Below are 21,023 nucleotides of genomic sequence, written 5' to 3'. Positions count from 1 at the left end.
CCCGAGAAAAACGTGAGATGAGTACATGTGCAATTAAAATCCCAGATAGTATTTGCTTGACTGATACCAGAGACTTAAACTTCCTGTCATACAGCTTCACTTACTGCATGCATTATGCATCTTACTGAGAATATGCAAGCTGAAACATTAAAAATACCAAAGGTAAAGAGCTTCCCTGACCTAACCCAATTAAGCTATGTTATGATGGGCTCAGTTAAACGTTGGTGCTGTAAGATTATGGCAGACAGCCTTCCAGCACGCGCTGTAGTAGTTCCTGAAACCTGCGGACTGGTACAGATGGAAATTCTGAGGAGGAACATGAAGAATAAGAACTAGGAGCAAGAGAAAATTTGCTCTCTGCTCTTTACGGATGTTAGCATGTAAAGGAAACTATTTACTGTTAAACTTTCCAGACATATGCAAATTGACAGCCCTAACAAGTAAATTGTCTTGTTGAGACTTCCCCAAAACGCATTTCCAGCATCATGCAGTGAAAGAAGATAAAACTTTTATAGAAAACGTGAGAAGTGCCTCACCACATATTCCCTTAGGCACTATTTTGAGTGCAACCACATTTATGCAATCTGTTCCATAAAAGGCTAACATGCTTTTTAAATGACTGTCCTAACACTGTATGGGTGTCAGATCAACTGCGTTAAAAGCAGGTGTCAGCATTAATTCATCCTTTCTCCATTTTTCTTATACAAATGACTAGCTTCGAGCATTATCAAGTTGGAACTTATGATTAGCTTCACAATTCACAGTTTGCTTTTCCAAAGTTACTTGCAGTACTGTTCCACTGCACTTAATGCAAAGTAAGTGGGACATTCTCCCCTTGTGAGATTAGTTATGACTTTTTTAGCACCAGTTTTCAGGAGAAAAAAAAAAGAGGAGGAAAAAAGAAAATAAAAAAAAGCACCTGCAGAGCCAGATGGTGGGGGAGCCCCAGATCTCTGCCACTCTGTTGCTTCCGCAGCCAACCTGCGAATATACTGGTCGTTAACACACAAAAGAATGTTCTCGGGTTTAATATCTGTATGAATGATCCGACACTTTGTGTGCAAATAATCCAGACCCTGAAGAACCTGCAGATGAAGAGAACAAAACCAATCATTAAAAAAAGCAAAGAATAAGCAAACTGAAAATGAAGAGAAAGGAAAAACACAAAAACTGAATTCAGTAGCTGCCCAGGATGATTAACGAACTGGAAAGATTATGTCCAAGAATATTCCAGATCAACTCTTACAATATCAGTGATTATTACTGAATTCCAAAATATCTCGATTTGTACTCAGATTTCAACTACGAAGTTAAAACACTGTCTCTTTACCTTCATGACTTAGCTTACCACAGTGAAAACCTAATCTTAATCCCCTACAATAAAATCATGCTTTCCTTCTCTTTCTACCCTCCGATGTAGAAAGATCTTTCTCCTTAAGCAATACGATAGGGAGAACAGGTTTCTCTTGCTTTTCCCATCATTAAGCACCACGCTTACTGCAAGAGAACTTATAAAAAGAACTACTTGCACTTGTGAGGAATAAACAGGGTAAGAGGTTAAAAGCAAAGCTGGCCTCCCACTACACCAGCACGGTTTAAGTGACAGAAAAGAAATATCTGCAGCAGAAAATTTTTGCAGTAGAGAAAGGAAATACTAACCTAAAAATGATTTTTGTTGTATGAGAGGCTATACCACTGATTTTTAACTCTCATTTTCTTGGACTGGAGAAAGGCTATGAAAAAATTCTCCCTCGGTTGCGGCAAACAGTGCAGTCAGAACTGGAACGTACCTGTTTGATGATCTTTTTGACACAAGGGAGTGGAAGTCCCTGATAATTTGACTTGATGATCCATTTCAGGAGATGATGGCCTAGAACTTCAAACACCATACAGATATCTGGAGCTCAGTCAAGGAAAAAGAGCAACATCCTGATCCAATGAGCCCTGAATTCACAGGGTCGGAGAAATCTGTATTAATGGAGTGCTTCTATATTGAAGAACCCTCTCCTTTGCGACTAAGCTTAGAGCAGTGGCCTTCCTGCACAGCACCATGCTATTACACATACATCAGTATTGTTAGGCAAAACCTTTAAACATGGAGGAATATAGTTCAGAAGGATGGTGCTAAAGCAGCAGTAACAGTATCACACACCGGGTGGAAGCCAGCTGCACAAGCAACCATGCATTAGTATTTACTGCTAGCACTGAAACAGTTTCAAGCTGAGAACATAAGTTTTGGAACAGTTTAGGCTCTTGCCCCAGGCCCAAATATTAAACCCAGATCTCTCCATACCAGTGTTACCTCAAAAAATAACTAAACTTCCAGTTGATAAGTCATCCTCAGAACAATGAAGTTATTTTTTCCCCTTGCTTCTTTACCAGCAAAACAAACTTTTTACAAGCCTGGACTTCAACGGTGTTTACATTAACTTCCTTTTGTCTGCAAGGTCTGAACAGCTACCATCACTCCAGGGACATATTAAGTATTTTGCTTTTGCTTTAAAAGTCAAACTTGTAGAATTTTATTAGGTTATTTTTATTCTACATTGGCAGAAAGCATGCATGAGTGTTTCACAAGAGCGCAAGAAATACAATATCAAGTAAAAATTTACTCAACGCTAGGTTCTTATGTTAGCTCTTTTCCCTAGAGGAAATACATTATGTGACTACTGTTTTCCAAAAGCTTTAGAAAGTTTATAATCCACAGCCTGATTCAAGCAGTCTAATAATTCTCACTGAAATTAAGTTCAAGATTCTGCAAAGCAGAAATGCACACGGAAAGAAGTCCAACTTTCAAATTTTAAGGGTGCATTAAGATTTCCCATAAATGACCCCCTATTAGAACTACATGGGATTTTCAACAAAGCAAAATGCTTTAAACCTGTTAAGTGTTGGTCAAGGTAAAACGCTTCCCCAACTAGAAGATTTCCTTATTATCAAGTTACAGACTGCACGTCTTTGCTATTTTTAATTATTGATCGTAACATCTTGTAATGCTTTACTTACATACGAGTTTTATTACTAGGCTGCTTGCAAAACTGAGGGGTGGGGATAGACAGACACTCCTTCCACACAGGCAACTCAGACATCAAGCCATTCAGTGCCGATTCACAAATCAGATGCAGCCGCCCCATCTCTCATGTTAATGGCATGACTAAGCAGCACTGTCTCCACAACTTATGCATATGTCCTCAGACTTGCAGACTGAACGATCACTTCAGATCTGATTGCAGGCAGCTTCAAGGCCCACAGAGGGCAATGATTTTACAATACGTTTCCTCGGGCAGTGAAAGGGTTGCCGAGGCATCGCTCGCTAGCCCCCGGCACGACAGCCACCCAGGGCACTCCCACCTTCATGCAACTCTTTGCCTTTCTTCCACAAAAGGATACGAGAACCATTAACTCCTGAAATCTTGAAGTCATCTAATAACTGAACAACCCTCTCTTTATTTGGGTCATTTGGATCACTGTTACGGACCTGCAGAGAGAAAGAGGATTAACTCTGTGCTCCTTAAGGCAATTATGAGGTGAGACTATATTTTTGTAGTGCAGATCTGCTGCACTAATAAGTGCTGAAGTCTCTACCCAAATCCTTTGCAACTAGATGATCCGAAAGACCAAGCACATGAACTGACTACCCTAACTCCAAAAATGAATTAAATTGAAGCCCACTCTCAGGCACTCACCGATTTTAGCAACTTGATTTCATCCAGTGCTGTTTCTGTGTAGTGCTCTGCACTCTTCACCACTTTCATTGCCACAAATCTCTTCCCTCTAAGCACACACAGTAAATAAATTGGAGACCGTTAACATTTACACAAAGTTATTCTCCAGGATTATCCTAATTCTCTTGCATACAAAAGCTACTTTTTTAAAGCCCAAGCATCATGGAAAAATAAGATTCAAACACTCTTCTGAAAATTGTCTTTGGGTCTCCTCCATGCATCACTGTTTTTAATTTTTCATAAAACAAAGTAATAGGTCAGGAACTGCTGAACACAAGGAAACTCTTACTGCATAAATGGTTTGTCCTGTTAAGACTAACCCCCTTCCATATACTTGCAGGCCTGATATCAAAAGAAACTTCTGCATTAGGATAGTCATCCTATCCTAACCCATGGATTAGGTATATTTTGTGCTTTTATCTAAACACAAGCAGATACTTTCTGATCACGTTTGCGCAACTCTCGTGCACTCCTGTCAGAAACGCAAACTAAATACAGAGACTTACTGGATGTCCCAAGCTAGCCATACAGTGGAGAAGTGGCCCCATCCAAGCTTTCGGATCACATGGTATCGCCCGTTAAAGAGATCTCCTATTTTCACAAGGTGATAGCCACCTAGAGGAGAAAAAACAAGGAAAAAACCCAAAAACATACACATAACAGCGAGAAGTTTATACGTCAAGAGATCACACAAGTGCTGAAGAACAGGTACGTCAAACAAGCACCACAACCTGAGGCACATGCATTTGATGTGTTTAAATATTTAATCATATGGACAAATGCAAATGTTTCTCTAACTGGATCCTGCTAGAACAAACATACAATATATGTTGGGGGAACAGCAGTGAAGAGCCCTCCAGTTGACTGAAAAAATATTCTTTTAATATAACTGAACTAGAACGACGGACTTTCCCTCCTTTCAGCGTAGGGGATTACCACTGGAGGAGTATCTAAAGATCACTAGGCTAACAACCTGTGAAAACTGCAGTCTGTGATGTTCAATAACAGATTAAGACTCTCGCAGCTAAACCTCAACACTGCTTTTGCATGCTCTGTCCCCATGAATTTAAAAAGTACTCCAACCCGAGTTTCCCTTGCTATTGCTTTTCTGACTGAAAAGCACTTTGACATTTAACATCACAGCTGAAAATTGAAGAGTTCCCTCCCTGTATTCCTAACATTTCTTAGTTGGTAACCAGGCAGGCACAGGAAAATACTATGCTTGAAATATGAAGATATGAAAAGCCAGAGAAGGATGCAAGGGAAAGGGAAGACAGAAGACGACAGAATAGAGCAAAAAGGTCTGCAATTGTTAAGGTACAATTTTTTTGACAGAACCTGGAATTATACCCTAGATTCCAGATGCTTAATATTCAACTGTGGCCAGCAAATACTCATGAAAAACATGCTTTGCCAGGGAGATTTTTCTCTCTCGATTGACTGGTTCACAGACAAAACATACATGTAATTGCTATCAATTGTTTCATTAGCTCAAGTAGAAGTCTGTTCCCTTCACTTAAAGGTTTCAGCTGCAATAGTGACAGCTGCGTAGATCGCTGATCCACACAATGGTGTTTCTTCTTCCCATTTGCTTTACAACAAACAAAATCCCGCAAATAGTTGGGTAGCATGCTAAAGCAAACCCTTTGAAGGCAAGCACTGAAGCATAAGAAACATTACAATTGAAGCTCTTCTGTGCTATATTTACTTCGCATTTTTATACACATGAACAACATGTTTGTTACACAGTTCTTCCTCTACCTTATCCAATACATACACTAAATAGTAAGCACAGAACTAGACTTATAAAGTTGACTGGAAATTGGAAGTGGGACACGCATTCAAGCTCCAGCTAATTGTTCAGTTAAGACTGTATGATCAGCATTTGTTTGTTTTTTCTTTTTAACTACAGCAAATACTTTGAAAAAAAGCCTGACCCTTTTGGTATTGAACTAGATACTCTGATACTTCCATCTGTTCTGTATCTCAGTCTCCATCTGAGAAACAAAAGGTAAGATGATATTTACAGACACACACACACACAAAAATAAATTATTTAAAGCATGGATACTAAAATGATGAGCTTAAAAAAAGAATGAAAAAAGAATTCGAAAGTGATTTGAATACCTACTCGCTTTTACCATTTTCAAAACACCTATAAATCCTCTAGCACAGAGGAAAAGCTAACATCATTAAACACATGCAATAAAAACAGAGCTCTCCAACTCAGGTCTTGACTGATAAGAAAGAAACAGAGATAACCAGGGAGCATAGTTTTATCATTTGTAATTTCAAAAAAAATTTAAAATAAGCAAAGAAATTGCATATTTTCATGCCCTGTAGCAGACAGAACTTCATGGGAATCTTTAGAGTATACTGAGCAACCTGTACCTTAAACAGGCGAGTCCTCACCTTTACAGTAATCGTTTGGATCCTCCTGTTCATCATCGTCTGACCCCAGGATTTCTTCCTCTTGTTCTGGAAGATCATTCTCAGAATGAGCAGCAGGGCCCCGATGCTGAGTGTCAGGCCTGAAAGGGAACACACCGCGAGTCTCACACACGTTAGACTTCAATAGCTTACATTCTGTATGAGAGATTGCTGGTACTGGAGGAAATGCAATACTCAGCCTTCAGAAAAAAAGGACTTCCACATTTCCATGCTTTTATTCCTAAGCTAGCGTCAAGGTAGATATAAACAATTTTTCATGTACTAGTGAGAAATACAACCTAATGCGCTAGTTGCAATTTTATAGTAGAACAAAGAAAAGCCTAAATGGGACAGCGAATTAAAAGCCTACCGACCCCATTAAAATATTAGTCCCTTTGAAACCCTTCCCAGCCCTTTACTCATCACTGAGGATTTTTCTAAAGCAAATTTTAAGATGACATCGCATATAAAATCTGAAGATTTAAATCCTGATGAATGTTAAAGACTAATATCAATTAATGCTTACACCTTCAACAAAATTAAATTGATATTTTAGAACTTGCGCCCTTTGTCCTTTTCACATTGCAGGCATGAAAGGGACAGTTAACAATCCTCCTGCTTTTAACCCCTTAGAAGTCTCTCCACCACCTGATATTGCCCTTGATTTCTTCTGCTCTCACGCAGTATGCTACCTTTCCCGTTTGCCTTTTCACTGAAGGGCTCAAGTTTGTTACAGTGCTGCGCGTGTTGTGTGAACGGTGGCGAGTGGGAGCGCGCAGAGCAGATGGGCTGTAAAGCCTTCCGAGAGCCTGCGATTCAAGGCACAGAAATCGGGCACTGGGGTGGTGCATTTTTCACTCCTACATTCATAAGCAAAACCCTTAATTTTGTGTGTTTTAACTTTTCACCAAGCGTGCTACTCTAAGTTCCTGCATGTGAAGATCATGTCGGCAAAGGTCAGACTGTTGCTCTCATGCACTAAAATTACGCTCGATCCCCCTCCCCAAAATACTGATATTCTCCCCCACCCCAATCCCTTCACAGCAGCACACTGCCTACAGCCAATGACAACAGTTCATGACATAATATGAAACAGATAGCTCTGCAGGGAATTAACTTTTATTCACTTTAGGAAGCCTTACAGAGAAAGGTTTTCACAATGGTTTTGTAGAAAATGAGCATTTCAAATGAACACAGTGCCAGGCGTCCAGTTATATTAGCCAGATTTAATAGCAAAGTGCTGCAGAATATCAATATTAAGCTTTCTTTTCTTAGAAGTATGACATATTAAAAAAAAAAAAAAAAGCTGGAGTTGTCCAGAAAGGTAGGCAACCAACAATTTATTTCTTTATACCATGATGTACAAGCACAAGATAACGTTCTTTACAATGAGCTTCTCTGACAGCGTGAATTAGCGGAAGTTTCTCGTGTTGAAACTATTGTTCCAGGAAAGCAGTAGATATAACTGATGCCTTCCAACACTATTACAAACTCAGCTCTCCTTTTCCTCAAAGAAAGAGTTAACTGCTGAGACAACCACTGGTTGTCTTAGTGGATAAGCTAATACATATGGGCTTTTTGATGCAGTTTCTATAGCTCACAACCCAGCTGGAGTCACATGCATCACATCATGGCCATACCGGCTAATCTTCAACTGTATGACAAAAATGTAATACTGCAATTGTCAGTAGTTACAAGCAGAAGACATGTTCAGCTTTTACCTACACATGCACTTTGCTGAGATTTTAACCCTTTAATACCTCAAAGCTGTGTAATCTTAAATAACCACAGAGCATAAAAGGAACAATTGCCCATTCCCATCTGTAAACAGCTTCAAATTTAGTCATGATCCACCTGGAAGTGAAGTTCATTCAAGTGAAGAGCAGCTACAAAGGTCGCCCCAAGCACAACTATATCACCTGACACTTACTTTGGGTCTGCTGTCAGGTGTAGTAAGGCCTATTGATTTTAGGGTTCAAAATCAAATACAAGCAACATAGAACAGTGGTCTCAAATCACACACCAAGAGAACTGCCAGACAGTCCGTTGCACTGCTGTCAGGCTAATGGGACATTAACCAATAATCCTGTTGAGGGGGGCTGGGAAGAAACTAAGGAAAAAAAAAAAAAATCTCAGAGGTCAGGTCAAAAAGCTACTTCAAAACTGCTGCATTTCTTAGGGAATGACTGAGCCATGAACAAACTCGAAACCATCCCCAAATTAGAGCAGGCAGCGAATGCAAGAGGAGGACACTGTCAGACCAGCTGAAGGAAAGACTGGATGCTAAGAGATATCAAATTGTACAGATAGGGTAAGGAGGACCAGAACAAAGAATTACACAGAAGGGAGAATTTAAGTCCGGTAGCCACACCTACAGCCTAAGAACCGAAGCATAATTCTCTCGGACGCCGTTTCAAGTTTTTCCACTTTTGTAACTGCGCAAAACGCAGAGGATAAGAACAGATTCAGAAGGACGTTCATGCTAAGAATCACTGGGGTAGACAGAAATGGCATGCTCTTCTGCAGTCACAATGCGCTTCAATAATATGAATTGCGTGCATCCAGAAAAAGAAGTTACTGGAAGCACTGAAATTTACTGGAAGCACTGGAAAAAAAAACACACCATTCTTTCGGAAGCTGCGTGTAACCCTCCTAAGAGGGAGCCAACAAATCATGCTGTTGACAATGTTGTCTCCGACACACCCTGCAGCCTGCATCCGAGCCTGTCCTGGCGATCTGAAATGCATTCTTATGAAGCATTCTGCTTGTATATTATAGTCTATTATACCAACTAATGTAATACATAGCCATGCTCAGCTTGCATACATTTCTATGGTACTCTTTCCTTTCAAATCACCTCTAAAACACATCTCATTCCTTTGCCTTCCCGTGAAAATTCATTAGACGTCATTAGATCACACCACCTTCTTCCCCCAAACTGACCATGCCAACTGCAGATAGGGAGAGAAAGAAGGGAATTAATCAGTGCAAAATACGTACTAATGCAAAAGGAAAACATTGACACATAAAACCACAATCCTCATGTCTGCATCCTTCACTCAGACAGTAGTCTGCTAACAGGCACACAGGGCTGCTAAAGAGAGCAAAAAGATCCAAACCCTATATTTAACAACAGCTGAACAGCTGTCAGTAATACTGCAAAATGCAGATACATTATATAGAAAGCCTATGAAAAGTAGTTTTAATAGTTTACACTCAAAAAAAAAAAAAACCCAACAGTTTTAGGGCTTTATATGTATCTTCCTCTATTCTACTTTAAAATACCTTGTTCACCTTTTACTTACGCTGTCTCAATGTCCTAATTAATCAGTAGAATTAGCTGGATTTGCAGAGTCTCTCTATAGCTACACAGTAATATTTTACTCAAAGGAGAAAAAACAACATGGAACAGCAATGCTGTAAGGCAAAAATGCAAGCTCTTTTATGGAATTCCTGTGAATCCGTATTTAGAGACCCCAAAAAGTCCTCATTCTCTCAGGAATGCCTGAACTGCAATCCACACATGACCCCAAAAAAGAGGCTAACCTACCTGCACGAAGCACGGCCTCCCATTGATAAAGATATCCCTGAAGACAGTCCAATAGTTTTCGAAAGAGCCATTAAAAAGGAGATGGCAGATTGTTCAGGAAGCCGAGGCGCATCAACGGCAGGCTGAGGGCTGGTTCTTTTTGAACGCAGCAAAGCTTTGTGCAAGAGCACGGGAGAAAAGGGATTTGCCTCCACCACCTAGCTGCAGATGCACAGCACTGCATTGCAGGTACAGGGCCTTGCAGCAAGGCTGGGGGTTGCTCTCAGCTGATCCTTCTGCAAATTCAGTCATGTTAAGGGTTGAACGTAAATAGAGTCAGCTCATGCTCTTGATGTTTACCTGCTTCAGTCTTCCCTCTAATGAGATTAGAAATTCAGTCAGATACTTTGTTTCCTCTTCCTCAACAAGCCGGTTTTATTTGCCTATTCAATAGTCCATTAGATTGAAAGCTCCGATGAATGCAAGGTTCACAGCAATTGCTGACAGTCCAGCCCTTTTGATACAGAGATACCAGTGCAATCACAGGAGAAAAAGGGCGTTTAAAGTAAAAATGAGCCTTCTGAAGTAATTCCAAACCTCTCCGTCCAGAGTTACAAACAACCTTATCCTTTACGCCTAAAAGTGACAAAAAAAGGGGCAGAAGGGGACAAATCTTCACTGGATCTTAAAAAAAGTTAACTGAATATTCTTCACAGCAGCAGGCAATTAATATCTTCCTCCAAAGATGTACAAGAACTACCAGCCGTTTCCTCTGCGTGTTTACCCTGCTGGCTTGTTTAAGTGATAAGGGAAACAGGTCAGCAACAATGTGACGTTACCAAGTAATAATTTAAGAGATTTTCTCTGCTACTGAGAAAGTCTTGCCAGTGGAAGACACCTTGAAGCTGGCTCTGCAGTTTCAAACAAACAAGTTTAAAGAAGAATTGCATTCTTAATATATTCAGCTCACTGTATATCTGAAATATTTTCATCTTAAAAGCTCACAGAATTAAGTTTGAACATCCTTTTAATGTAGTCTAATAAGAGTTGCCAAACCTCTGCATATTAGAAGAGGTATTAAAAACAGGCAAAGTTTTCCACAACAGCCAATATTTTGCTCCACATTCACTAAATACATCACATGACACCTCTGTTCACCTCCTTTTCACGGCAGAGATGGTAATCATTATTTGCAGCAACCAAGATCTCAGTCACTCACTCCTTCCTTGCAAGGCATCCAAGGCGTTTAGAAAAAAAAAACCTTGTTTGCATTCTCTTGCCAGTTTTCCACAGAATCCCTTATCTGGTCCACACAGCAAAAATAAAGTAAAAACAACATTAAGAAGCCTTGACCACAGCGTGCATTCTTGCAGATCCACTAGCAATGGGAGGACAAGAAGAGAGACCACGACGACAACCATGCTGACCGGTTTTTCATTGCACTGTCTGCGCTCTTTAGGCGGCTTGCAGTGGAGTGACACTAGCGCTAGGCCCTTTGCTGTTCTCTGTAAAGTAGTAGTCAAGACATTAAAACAGCCAAGTCTCGGCATGAAACTTCACTGTCAAAACTCAGAACTCATTTTCTCCACCCCAATAACTTACATAAAACGCTTGACAACAGGTTTTCGGTTCTCCTATTTAAGGGCATTACGTATAAGTGACTTCTGGTATTTCCTATATGAAACAGAACAGTTTTGAAGAAATATTTTTCCTTGCCCTCCAAACATCAGAAATACTATACATGCTACACATCTACTTGCTTAGGAAAGATATAAACATGGGCCCCTTCTGCCCTCAAGCAGGGAGGGTAGCATATGTTCAATCCAAGTTGCTTTTGTCACCCTTATAGAGGTGCCAAGTTTTCTGCCTATACAGACTCTCCTTATTCCTCTACCTCAGTTTTCCGTTCCCTGGATATTTGCAGATACGAATCCCATCCCATCCCAAAACCAAGGACAATTGCCTTCCTAGATGATTGTAAAGACTGTGCTGCAGGCTTCTTAATAAACACTGCCACTCCTTATTTGGGAGATCAAGTTACCCACCTAAGGCTTACATCTTCAAACAGATTTCAGTTCAGTGAACTTGAGACTAATCTAGGTCATACTGTAGGCGACACAGATAAGAGTGCTAAAACATACTCTGTGAGTCTTGCTAAAGGTAGTGTTGCTTTCCACCTTAACCATTCAGCCAGTGATTTTCATGATTGCATACCCACTGCTGCAAGATCTTGTACAAGCGTGGTTATGGCTTTCTTGCTTTTATTTGGAAAAGATAAAAAAGATTGAAGCTCCATCTGGTATGGTGAAAAGCTACTATTTAGAATTTCTCTCCTATTTTCACATCTGTGCATCGAGACAATGTCTCTTTAAGGGAAGTATGCTTGCCAGACTGCATCTCATTATTATTCCTTAGTGTGCCTGCAATTTCAAGATCATGTTAAGGCACATCTAGTCTGAAGAATGACTGCTTCTGTTGCCAGCCCCTAATGTGCCCACATGCAGGGGATCCACAGGCAAATACAGTATTCAGTAAATAACTGCTTAGATTCAAATTTGTAATATGAATTCAGGTCTGAAACTGCAGAAGTACGTTCTTGCTCACCGTGCACTTTACCCTTTCTGCTCAAGGCATATTTTTAAAGTTTTTTTTTTTTTTGGGGGGGGGGGAGACTTGGGAGAACTGTAAATCATATTTTGTGGGGGAGTTATGAATTTCTAATCCACATTATTTTCTAATTACATGCAAACCATTCACTCTGCCATCCTTATTTTTCTGAATAAAGAACTGGCATTTTCTGCCAGTAAGGCAGATCTGCAATACTTGCTGTTGAAAGCCAATTATTTGAGAGCTATGAATTTACAGGAATACCATTGTTGAGAACTTAGAGGACTGGAGATAGCCTAACATTTAGTTTTGAAAGAACTGAACTCAGAGGCACCAATACATACTGTTGTTTAGTAGATCAGTGGGAGTTCAATTTGAAGATAAGTCATAATGAATTTCACATGAGAATGGTACTAATGTGCAAATAATAGAGGCAATTAAGTTTCTTGCTCCCCATACCTACTCCCCCACACGAGTACTTAACAAGTTGTTTGCAGAATCGTCTGCTATTTCAGCTACACAAACTAAGGGACCTCCATGGAAACCAGCAGAGCTTTAAGTTATGTCCTGTCATTCTGAAGTCTGATAATCACATCTGTATTTGAATGAAAAATCCTGTGGGTGAGGCTTCAAGTACTGACTCTACTTTAAACATACACTTAAAATAGTTATCAAATTTGTAGCTCTGGTATTAACTACGGAAGACAAATGAGGAAAACATAATCCAAAATCTTGATCCAGGGCAAAGTTTTCAAGAAGGAAGCTGAGGAGGAACCTGAGAGCACTATCAGAAGTCCAAGGCTTTCCAAAGAAAGCACAACACTGACGTAAGCAAGACATACAATAACAAACTGAAAAGGTATCAAAAATAGTAGGACTCTTCTGCTTCCCAGAGTGCGCAGATGGAAAAATTACCAACTTCTTTGTCTCTCTCCATCAAGCAATTCTTTTGTTTTTTCCGTTAGGGAAAAGGAAGAAAGAAGTGAGGCTTCACTGCATGTCAAGAGGCTGGTCAGAGAATTACAGATAACTGTAATCCAGTTGTTTCTTGAAGATACTGAATATCACACGCATTTGGGGAAAGGGAAGGGGACTAAGACAGTGGCATTGTACCAACTCAACTCTGCTCTGGCCCTCCCTCCAGTGGTAGGGAGAGCTTGAGGAACTATTCAAACTCCATTGAAAAAGCATCCCCCATTCACTGGAGCCCATAACAAAGGATCACATAAATTAACCAGTGCACCCAGAATCAGAATACTTCTGCCAACCTACCTTTTTCAGAACCAGTCACATACTGTAACTGTATGCCTACCGTTACCCTCACAGTTATTCACGCTTACCGCAATAACTCACTCTTCGAGGCATGAACAATTCAATAGCCCTTATTCCCCAAGCACACAGAACCGGTGGTTTCATGCACAAGTGGGCCAACTCCTTACTGAAACATAAGATAAAAGTCATCGTTGAAGCAAGACACTGGACTCGATGAAACAGTTTTTTTTAAATCAGGGCCTGCCAACGAAATACCCATTATCTGGATTTCGTACAGGCTTGTAGGCTGGTTCCAGTAATATGTTTGCTTTCCTCGTGCCTGAGAAAATGAACTATAAGACAGAACCAGACAAGAAACTGAACAAATAATTCAGTTGCTATAACTGCTTTGAATTTGGATGGTTTTTAGCCTAGTTTAAGCCCTGTGTCTTAAGCTCAGCAGTATACGAAGGAGTTATTCTTCCTAGCACAAAGAGAACGGTTTGATCTTCTGAGTGTTTGCAATACACAATGCAGATTAAAAAAAACAAAACAAAAAACCACGGATCATAATTGCCAGCAAAACACTGTCGCAAGTACTGAATTCCATTATAAATTACTGGAGCCACAGGTAAAGTACATCTACATTTGTATTTTAGTTCCGACAGGAACACACTTTTGAAGCAAAATCTTGATCTTCCTCACTTACTGGGCTTTGGTTCATACAGTGTAGCAGGCATAGTTTTGTGCAAAAAATATCCATTTCCTATGTAGATTACGTGCCCCGGAATCACTGTAGCCACTAACGAATGCTCTGTCCAGACTAGAGCCAATTCAAAACAACAATCCCCTCCAAACAGTGCGTGGGGTTCTCAAACACTAAAAACCACAAACAATCCCTGCCCAACCTTTAAACTCCTGTTAGCCTGCGCTGCTTCCGAATACAGACGCTACCTTAACGCACCAAGGGATTATGACATTGCATACACAATCTGTTCTGTGCTATGGGACCTGTAAAGCAAGAAGCAGCCACCTTGTGGCCAAACAAAAGCCTAACTTGTTGAGGTACCCATCCCACCTTTCTCCTGCTAGATTCATGAAGTTCCCCATCCAACACTGCACATACCAGAACACAGAAATTCTGTTTTCAGTTCCCTTGAAGTTTTAAGATGAAATCTAGGACAAGAGCTGTTCTCAGGAAAACACTGTGTGGCTCCCCGATCTTCCTAAGGACCCGTACAAATACTATGAATAACGTTTGCTTACCAATACTGAGCTCCAGTGAGATTAGTCACTGCTTGAAACATAGAACTGCGAGATCTGTTGCATTTCTGAGAGTCAGGCAAAACTAAGTATCTGAATACACCTCACTAGACCCATCCATCTGAAGAGTTTATGGTCAAACTTACAGTAGCTTTACTATGGAACAAAAGCTTGTAATAAAAAAAAAATAAGAAAGAGAAAAAAAATTAAGAAGAAAGAGATGGGCTTTTTGGTGCCTTTGGGAATCAACTGACTGACAGTGCTCAAGATCTGCACACCTCTCACCCATGAAGTGATAAAATTAATATATCACACACTTTCCAGATAACTTTCAGCCACAGCTATCTTTTGGCAACACAAACATTGCAGTAGCCTACATACCAAACTCTCAATGTCCTACTAACAACTTGAGCTTTGATGTGCACGTTTCCTTACAAATTCTTAATGTTAAGATGACCAAGTGGAAATTCACCTCTCTCATCTTCTAAAAATAATTTAGATTAAAGCAATTCCAACTCCCATTCCCTGCCTTTTTAATAATAATAAAAAAGGCTGAGATAACAGGAAACTAAAACAAGTGCTTCACTCAAGGCCACAAAGCAACCCAGTGACAGTCAACACTAGCACTCAGGATCTCCCTATATTTAGGCTTACTTTGTGTCCCTTCAAGCCATTCAGCTGTAACCCTCCCTGTCCTTCCTCCTCCTCAGTTCTCACCAAAACGGGAGCTGGGCCAAAAGGCGCACAGCCACATTACTCTTCCAACTCCACAACAATAGGCATAGGACAGAAGAGTAGGCTAGACAAGTAGAACTTTTCCCAGTGAAGATCTGAGACAGGCAGTCAGATGATTCTTCCGGCTTCCCAGAAGATTTGGGGTAGTTTTACTGAAGACGACACACACAGGTTCTCACCTTCATATTACCAAGAATCTTTGCCTGCTCTCCTTCACCAAAACAGGACACTTGGATCAATGCTTTTGCTCCTCCACCAATTAAAATAAATAAGTAAATAAAACTTTAAGAGGGGTAGGAGGGAAGAAAGAGGAACAACTTGAAATTGCAGAAAGAACTTTGTTGACCATTCCATTGGGGGGAAAAAAAAAAAAAAACAAACTTACACATGGAACTGTAATTAGCACTTAAGAGGGGCTTCTTTAAATAACCCATTTAGGCTGGTCTTATCTGAACCTAAATAGCAGCAATTTTAACTACTGGAAGATGAAAAACCGAGATAACTATCTAGTTTTGCACTTTGCACAGTCAATTTTCATTTGTTTTAACCTTTTCTCTATAAGTGTTTTTTCTCCCTGTTTTTTTTAACCAGATTGGATTGATAGCAAACCTAAAGCAGGTGGTAGCTCATTTCTAAAGTGAAAGACAATTTGGATTACTTCAAATGTCTTCAGAACATTCTTTGCAACATTATACTTACCAATGACAAGATGACTTTAAATACTTACCAGTCTTTAATTTTAAAGAGTCAGCTGTTTCATCCTTTTTTACTGTCTCTCATATAGGAAAAATTACGAGTGTATAATCCAACCAACTACCATTGAACATCAGACGTTAAAAGGACGTTCCGTGTGTTTCAGGATGCAAGCTTAGGTTTTAAGAAAAGGTCTTACAAGAACCCAGTTAAGCTTGTTTTAGAAGATTTAGCTAGAACAGCTTTGCATTTAAACAGCATAAACCTTGTAGTACTGCACCTCTAAGTTAGAGGCTAATACAGGGTTCTTTTCACTATCTGACACAGAGCACAATGTACAAGCAAGTTTCTTTACTTTCTGAGGTAGGATCTAGTAAACCTATGATGCTAGAAAACAGATTTGAGGAAGAGTGCAATTTAAGAAGATAAGCACAGCATTTTACAAATAGTATGGCTCCTCACTCAAAGCAAGGTTAGCAGCAAAATCGACAGCTAACCAGCGGTGCTGGTAAGTACTGGTTCTAGTTATTTCATTAAAAAGGATTTTTAGAAAACATGCCAGAACTGAAAGTTATCATTCCACAGTTTCAGGATTCGTATAAATAACAGTCTTACCAACTGCAGCCGTGGACTCTATTGGTAGAGTCAGTATTGTTTGTCTGCAGCTGGACAGAGAAAGTAGGCAGGCATATAATGAAACAAATGATTATTCATTCAGAAATTAAGACACAGATAATACTATAGAAGAAGAGGCTCTGTAAAACTGCCCTAACGCTATCTTCAAGATATTCAGTGGTGTCTAGCAAGCCATGCAGAAATATATATACACACATCTCCTAAAGGGTTTCATTTGATCTTCCTCACCTCTCAGAACTCGTCTCAAAACGACTGAATCCTTGCTGGAGGCAATAATCGACCAGAAAATTCAAAAAAAAAAAACCCTCAAACTGATCTGTCAGAGGAAATGACTAAGAAAGAACTACTCTAAGTCTAAAAAAAAAAACCTATCCAGCTCCCAACCCCCCAAGCCTTAGCAAATACCTTTGATTCCTAGGCATAAGCAAGTATAAAAATCTCATAAGATATCAGAGTTTTTGCACAAAAAAAGCAGCATTTTACTGAGCATACGGGACCGGCTCTAGGATTTACACCACCTTTCACTAGAAAGGAACCCATAAGCAGCACTGAACGCAGCACTCAAAGCATTCTGTTAGAAGCCATTGCTTAATATTTACTCTAGATCTTTTAATTTTTATATCTGCATCCAAAAGCTCACCACACATAAAGACCTGCGAAATTCCTGTGGTAGGAAAGAAGCCACATAAAAGCATTAAAGTCAGAGAAAGAAGCAAACGGCACATCGTAACGTTTTTAGGACAAGATTAAAAGGAGGAGGAACAAAAAATAAAAAAAAAAAAAAAAAGAAAAGCAGGGGAAAAGAGTCAAGAGAGGCCGGTTTCCGAAGCCAGCAGCTGCTGAAGGGCCGGGGGACTCGCAGAGAGGGGGCTCGTCCCGCGGCCCGGAGGGGCAGGAGGCGGAGCGAAACGGGCGGCCGGGCGCGGCGGGAGCAGGGGGCGGCGGCGCCGTCACGGCCTCGGGGAACCCCGGCGGCGGCAGCGCCACGAAACGCGCCTCCGGCGAAACCCGCGTCAACCGCCGCCCCCACCGGGCACCCAGCCTCCGCGGCGGCCTGGACCGAGCTGCAGCGGCCCGGCGCCACCCTCCCCCCGCCGGGCCGGGCCGCCTCAGCGCCGCGGGGAAGGGGGGGGGGGGAGGCCGCCGGGCCTAACAAAGCGGCGGGAGCCGCGGGGAGCCCCCTCGGCGGGAGGCCGGGGCCGCACTCACTTCCTCTGGGCCTTGTCCTTCTTGGCTTTGGTCCGCTTCTTCCGGGCCTGCAGCGCCAGCACTGCGGGGAGACAAGAGAGGCGTGAGGGGTGCGGGGGAGGGGGATGGGGAGGGGGGAGCGGCGCGGCGGCGGGGGGGGGGGGGGGAAGGGGGCGCGGCGCTCACCTTTCCGCTCCATGGCCGCTAGCGCCGGTGGCCCCGGGTGCCCCGCGCGCCTGCGCGCTGGGCCCGTCCCCTGCGCCGCGCCAGGCCGCGCCGGGCGGAGCATGCGCGGCTTGAGCACCTTCGCGCGCCGCGGCGCGCGCCACCACGCGGCCTCGCCCTCGTCGTCGTTGTTATGGCGGCGGCGGCCGCCGCCCCCGCCCCCGCCGCTGCTGCTGCTGCTACTGCTGCTGCTACTGCTGGCGGCGCCGCTGCTCGAGCTGCTGCTGGGGGAGAGGCTGGAGCCGGGGCCGCCCGGGGAGGCCCCGCCCCCCCGCTCCTGGCCCCGCCCCCGCCCGCCCGCCGCGGGCCCTGGCGCCGCCTCCGGCAGGGACATGGTGCCGAGCGCGCACGCGCGGCGCCGGGGAGCGCGGCCGGGGCGCGCACGGCTTGTGACGTCGACGCTTGCGTGTGTGGCGTCAGCGCCGCGGGCGCGCGCGTGACGTCAGGCGGAGGGGTGGGGGGGGGCGCGCCGGGGTCGGCACGGAGCCTCCGCCGTCCCGCGGCGCGCCCGCAGGAGTGACGCGGGCGAGCCCCAACCGCCCCCGCGCGTGGCGCCATCGTGGCGAACGCTCCCGCGGCGTGTCAGCTCTGCTCGCCACGGCGGCCGGGGACCTTGGTCACCTGCTGGCCCGTGAAGCGCGCGCAGGCGTTGGCGTCGCCGGATGGTGGCGGCGACCTGCTGGCCAGAACGTACCCGGCTTCGTCGCGTTTGGCGTTGAGGAGCTCGGTGGGCGCTGTGCCGCCTGTAACGGCTCGAAACGCCCGTCGGGGCTTAGATGCCCACGGTTCCGTAACGTAGGTCACGCGAAGCGTTTGACTTGTAGGCTGCTGGGTTACCTGAGCATCTCGCTGTAAGTACTTGAAACTGAAGGCTACAAATTCCTGGGAAGCGGTACCCGCCTGCCGGGCCGTCCCCCCTCCGCGGCTGTGCTCAACGCCCGTTTAGCCCGAACGGCGGCCGGTGCCGCCAGCAGAGGGAGCCGCCGGCGGCGGCAGCAGCGGCCCTTGGGCATCGGGCTCCGCGCGGGGCGGCGGCTACGGGTGCGCGGGCGCGCAGTCTCGGGAGGCGCAAGGAAGAGCCCTCTTCCTAACTTCCTAGTTGCTGCCGTATTGCTCACGGCAAGCTCTGGGAATGAAATACGTCTACCTGTTCTCCTGCAAAGGGTTTTAAGTGAGGAACTAGAACGCTGGAGTGCCTGGTATTCATGCAACGCAGCGGGAAAAGGGCAGCCCCCCCACGCCCTTGGGTAAAGGGGGAACGTGGACCTTCTTTACGCAACTGCTGCATTCAAACTAAGGTTGAGCTTTAAGCATGATGGAGCCTCTCCTTTGCTAGTAACCTACCGTACAGCAACCCTGTAGGAAAACTTCCACCTCACAGAAGTCACAATATAAGCAGTCCGCAGGGAGAGAAGCTATTACAATCTCAGTTTACAGGCGGCACGTTCCTGTGCCTTAAGTGGGATCTGTCGTCCTGTGTTTGTAATAAATGACTCGCGCGGTTGGCTCTGACAAGGTGTGTTCACACCTACCGTGACTACTGCTCCATTTCATACTTCCTGTGGCCTAGGCCAGGCTTCTGCAACCTGCGGCGAGGACACCAAAGGTGGCACGTGGCCAGATTTGGAAAGCAACAGAGCAAAGCAAGCACAGAGACGGGGATCACAGGCCCTCGGGTGGTAGCTCCCGAGGACCCCCTGCCTGCACTGTGGTCTGAACGGGGAGCCTCGTGCAGAGGTCTCACGCAGAAGCAAGGTATTACTGATCAGTGGTAGGAGCGTCTTTCGCTGCTGCTGAGTTTCTTCCAGGACTCTTCCAACCTGGGATAGAAAAATAGAATCTGAAGTAGCACCCTCGAAGGGTTGCTGACCCCAAGCCAAGACAGCCTTGTCTTTCCACACAACAGCCTGGCACTATTTAATAAATGTCCCCTAACTATGCCCATACATAACCGGTTTATCTCGTCTTTCTTCATAACTCCCTGTGCAGTGTGACACACCACAGTGCGTTGCCCCAAGAACTGCTTCTGCCACTCTGTGCATGACTCCAGAGGTTCCTCTACTGCTTTATGTCTTTTGTAGCCATTACAAACTGATGTAAAATGTTAACAGAATGACAATGGGGGTTTGGGGGGTTACACACGCTTTGTGCTCTGCAATGATAAAAGGCATGATGATGTTTCTAATGCAGTGCTATGGCAGAGCTGCCTGGGTTTCTGCAGCGTGCCCTGCTACAAAAACATGGCATCGCACTAGCTGCGAAGGGCATCAAACAACTGTAGTTGTTGCAACTAGTTGTTGCAAGGTGAGAACGTCAAGCTGCCTACAAACACAAGATTACAGACAGGCCTTTGAACTCTGACTTCTACTTCTGTGGCTTTTTAGAGGTATAGGTGGAGTCCTTGGCCATAAAGTACGTGCTTTGTCACTTCACGGCCTGTGTCCAGGGACTGGTGCTTGGCTAGACACAGAAGCCTTGTCTATGTATGCAGGAGCAGAGTTAAGTCACTGCACAGCTATAAGGGAAAAAGATCAGAATTGTCTGGACTTCCTCTCAGCAAGATATTTGTTTTGCAACATGAATACCCATAATTTGAAAGCTCACATACTGACGTCAGAGTTGTCCCCTGCTGCTCAACTGTGCACAGTCATGGGGGTGGGAAGGAAAGATTCAGATCTGTGCTGAGCAAGCCAACAAAAAAATCTCTAAAGTTTGCAATGGAGACTTGCCATGCTGCCAGG

The 21,023-nt window shown here is 43.6% G+C and overlaps 1 protein-coding gene across 4 annotated transcripts in view; it reads right to left on the bottom strand.

Moving 5' to 3' along the window:
* SRPK1 (SRSF protein kinase 1) overlaps positions 1-18,539 on the bottom strand; it is a 28,675-nt gene extending 10,136 nt beyond the window's left edge. Inside the window, exons 1-10 of one of the 4 annotated variants that reach the window (XM_068917843.1) lie at positions 18,244-18,335; positions 18,079-18,139; positions 11,287-11,358; positions 9,706-11,189; positions 6,138-6,256; positions 4,232-4,340; positions 3,687-3,774; positions 3,391-3,478; positions 1,791-1,897; positions 920-1,085 (exon numbers count right to left, since the gene is read on the bottom strand). In XM_068917843.1, coding sequence (XP_068773944.1) covers positions 920-1,085; positions 1,791-1,897; positions 3,391-3,478; positions 3,687-3,774; positions 4,232-4,340; positions 6,138-6,256; positions 9,706-9,776 — 748 coding nt within the window. In that variant the 5' untranslated portion in view covers positions 9,777-11,189; positions 11,287-11,358; positions 18,079-18,139; positions 18,244-18,335. Of the gene's footprint in view, positions 1-919; positions 1,086-1,790; positions 1,898-3,390; positions 3,479-3,686; positions 3,775-4,231; positions 4,341-6,137; positions 6,257-9,705; positions 11,190-11,286; positions 11,359-18,078; positions 18,140-18,243 lie in introns of all 4 variants that reach the window. The other 3 variants (XM_068917845.1, XM_068917844.1, XM_068917846.1) reach the window with 3 other exon arrangements.
* Positions 18,540-21,023: the final 2,484 nt, after the last annotated feature.

Source organism: Struthio camelus, chromosome 24 (genome assembly GCF_040807025.1).
Source record: "Struthio camelus isolate bStrCam1 chromosome 24, bStrCam1.hap1, whole genome shotgun sequence".
In the NCBI taxonomy this organism is placed as follows: Eukaryota; Metazoa; Chordata; class Aves; order Struthioniformes; family Struthionidae; genus Struthio; species Struthio camelus.
Note: the sequence above shows the minus strand (reverse complement) of the source record. Positions and strands in the feature narration are given on the sequence as shown.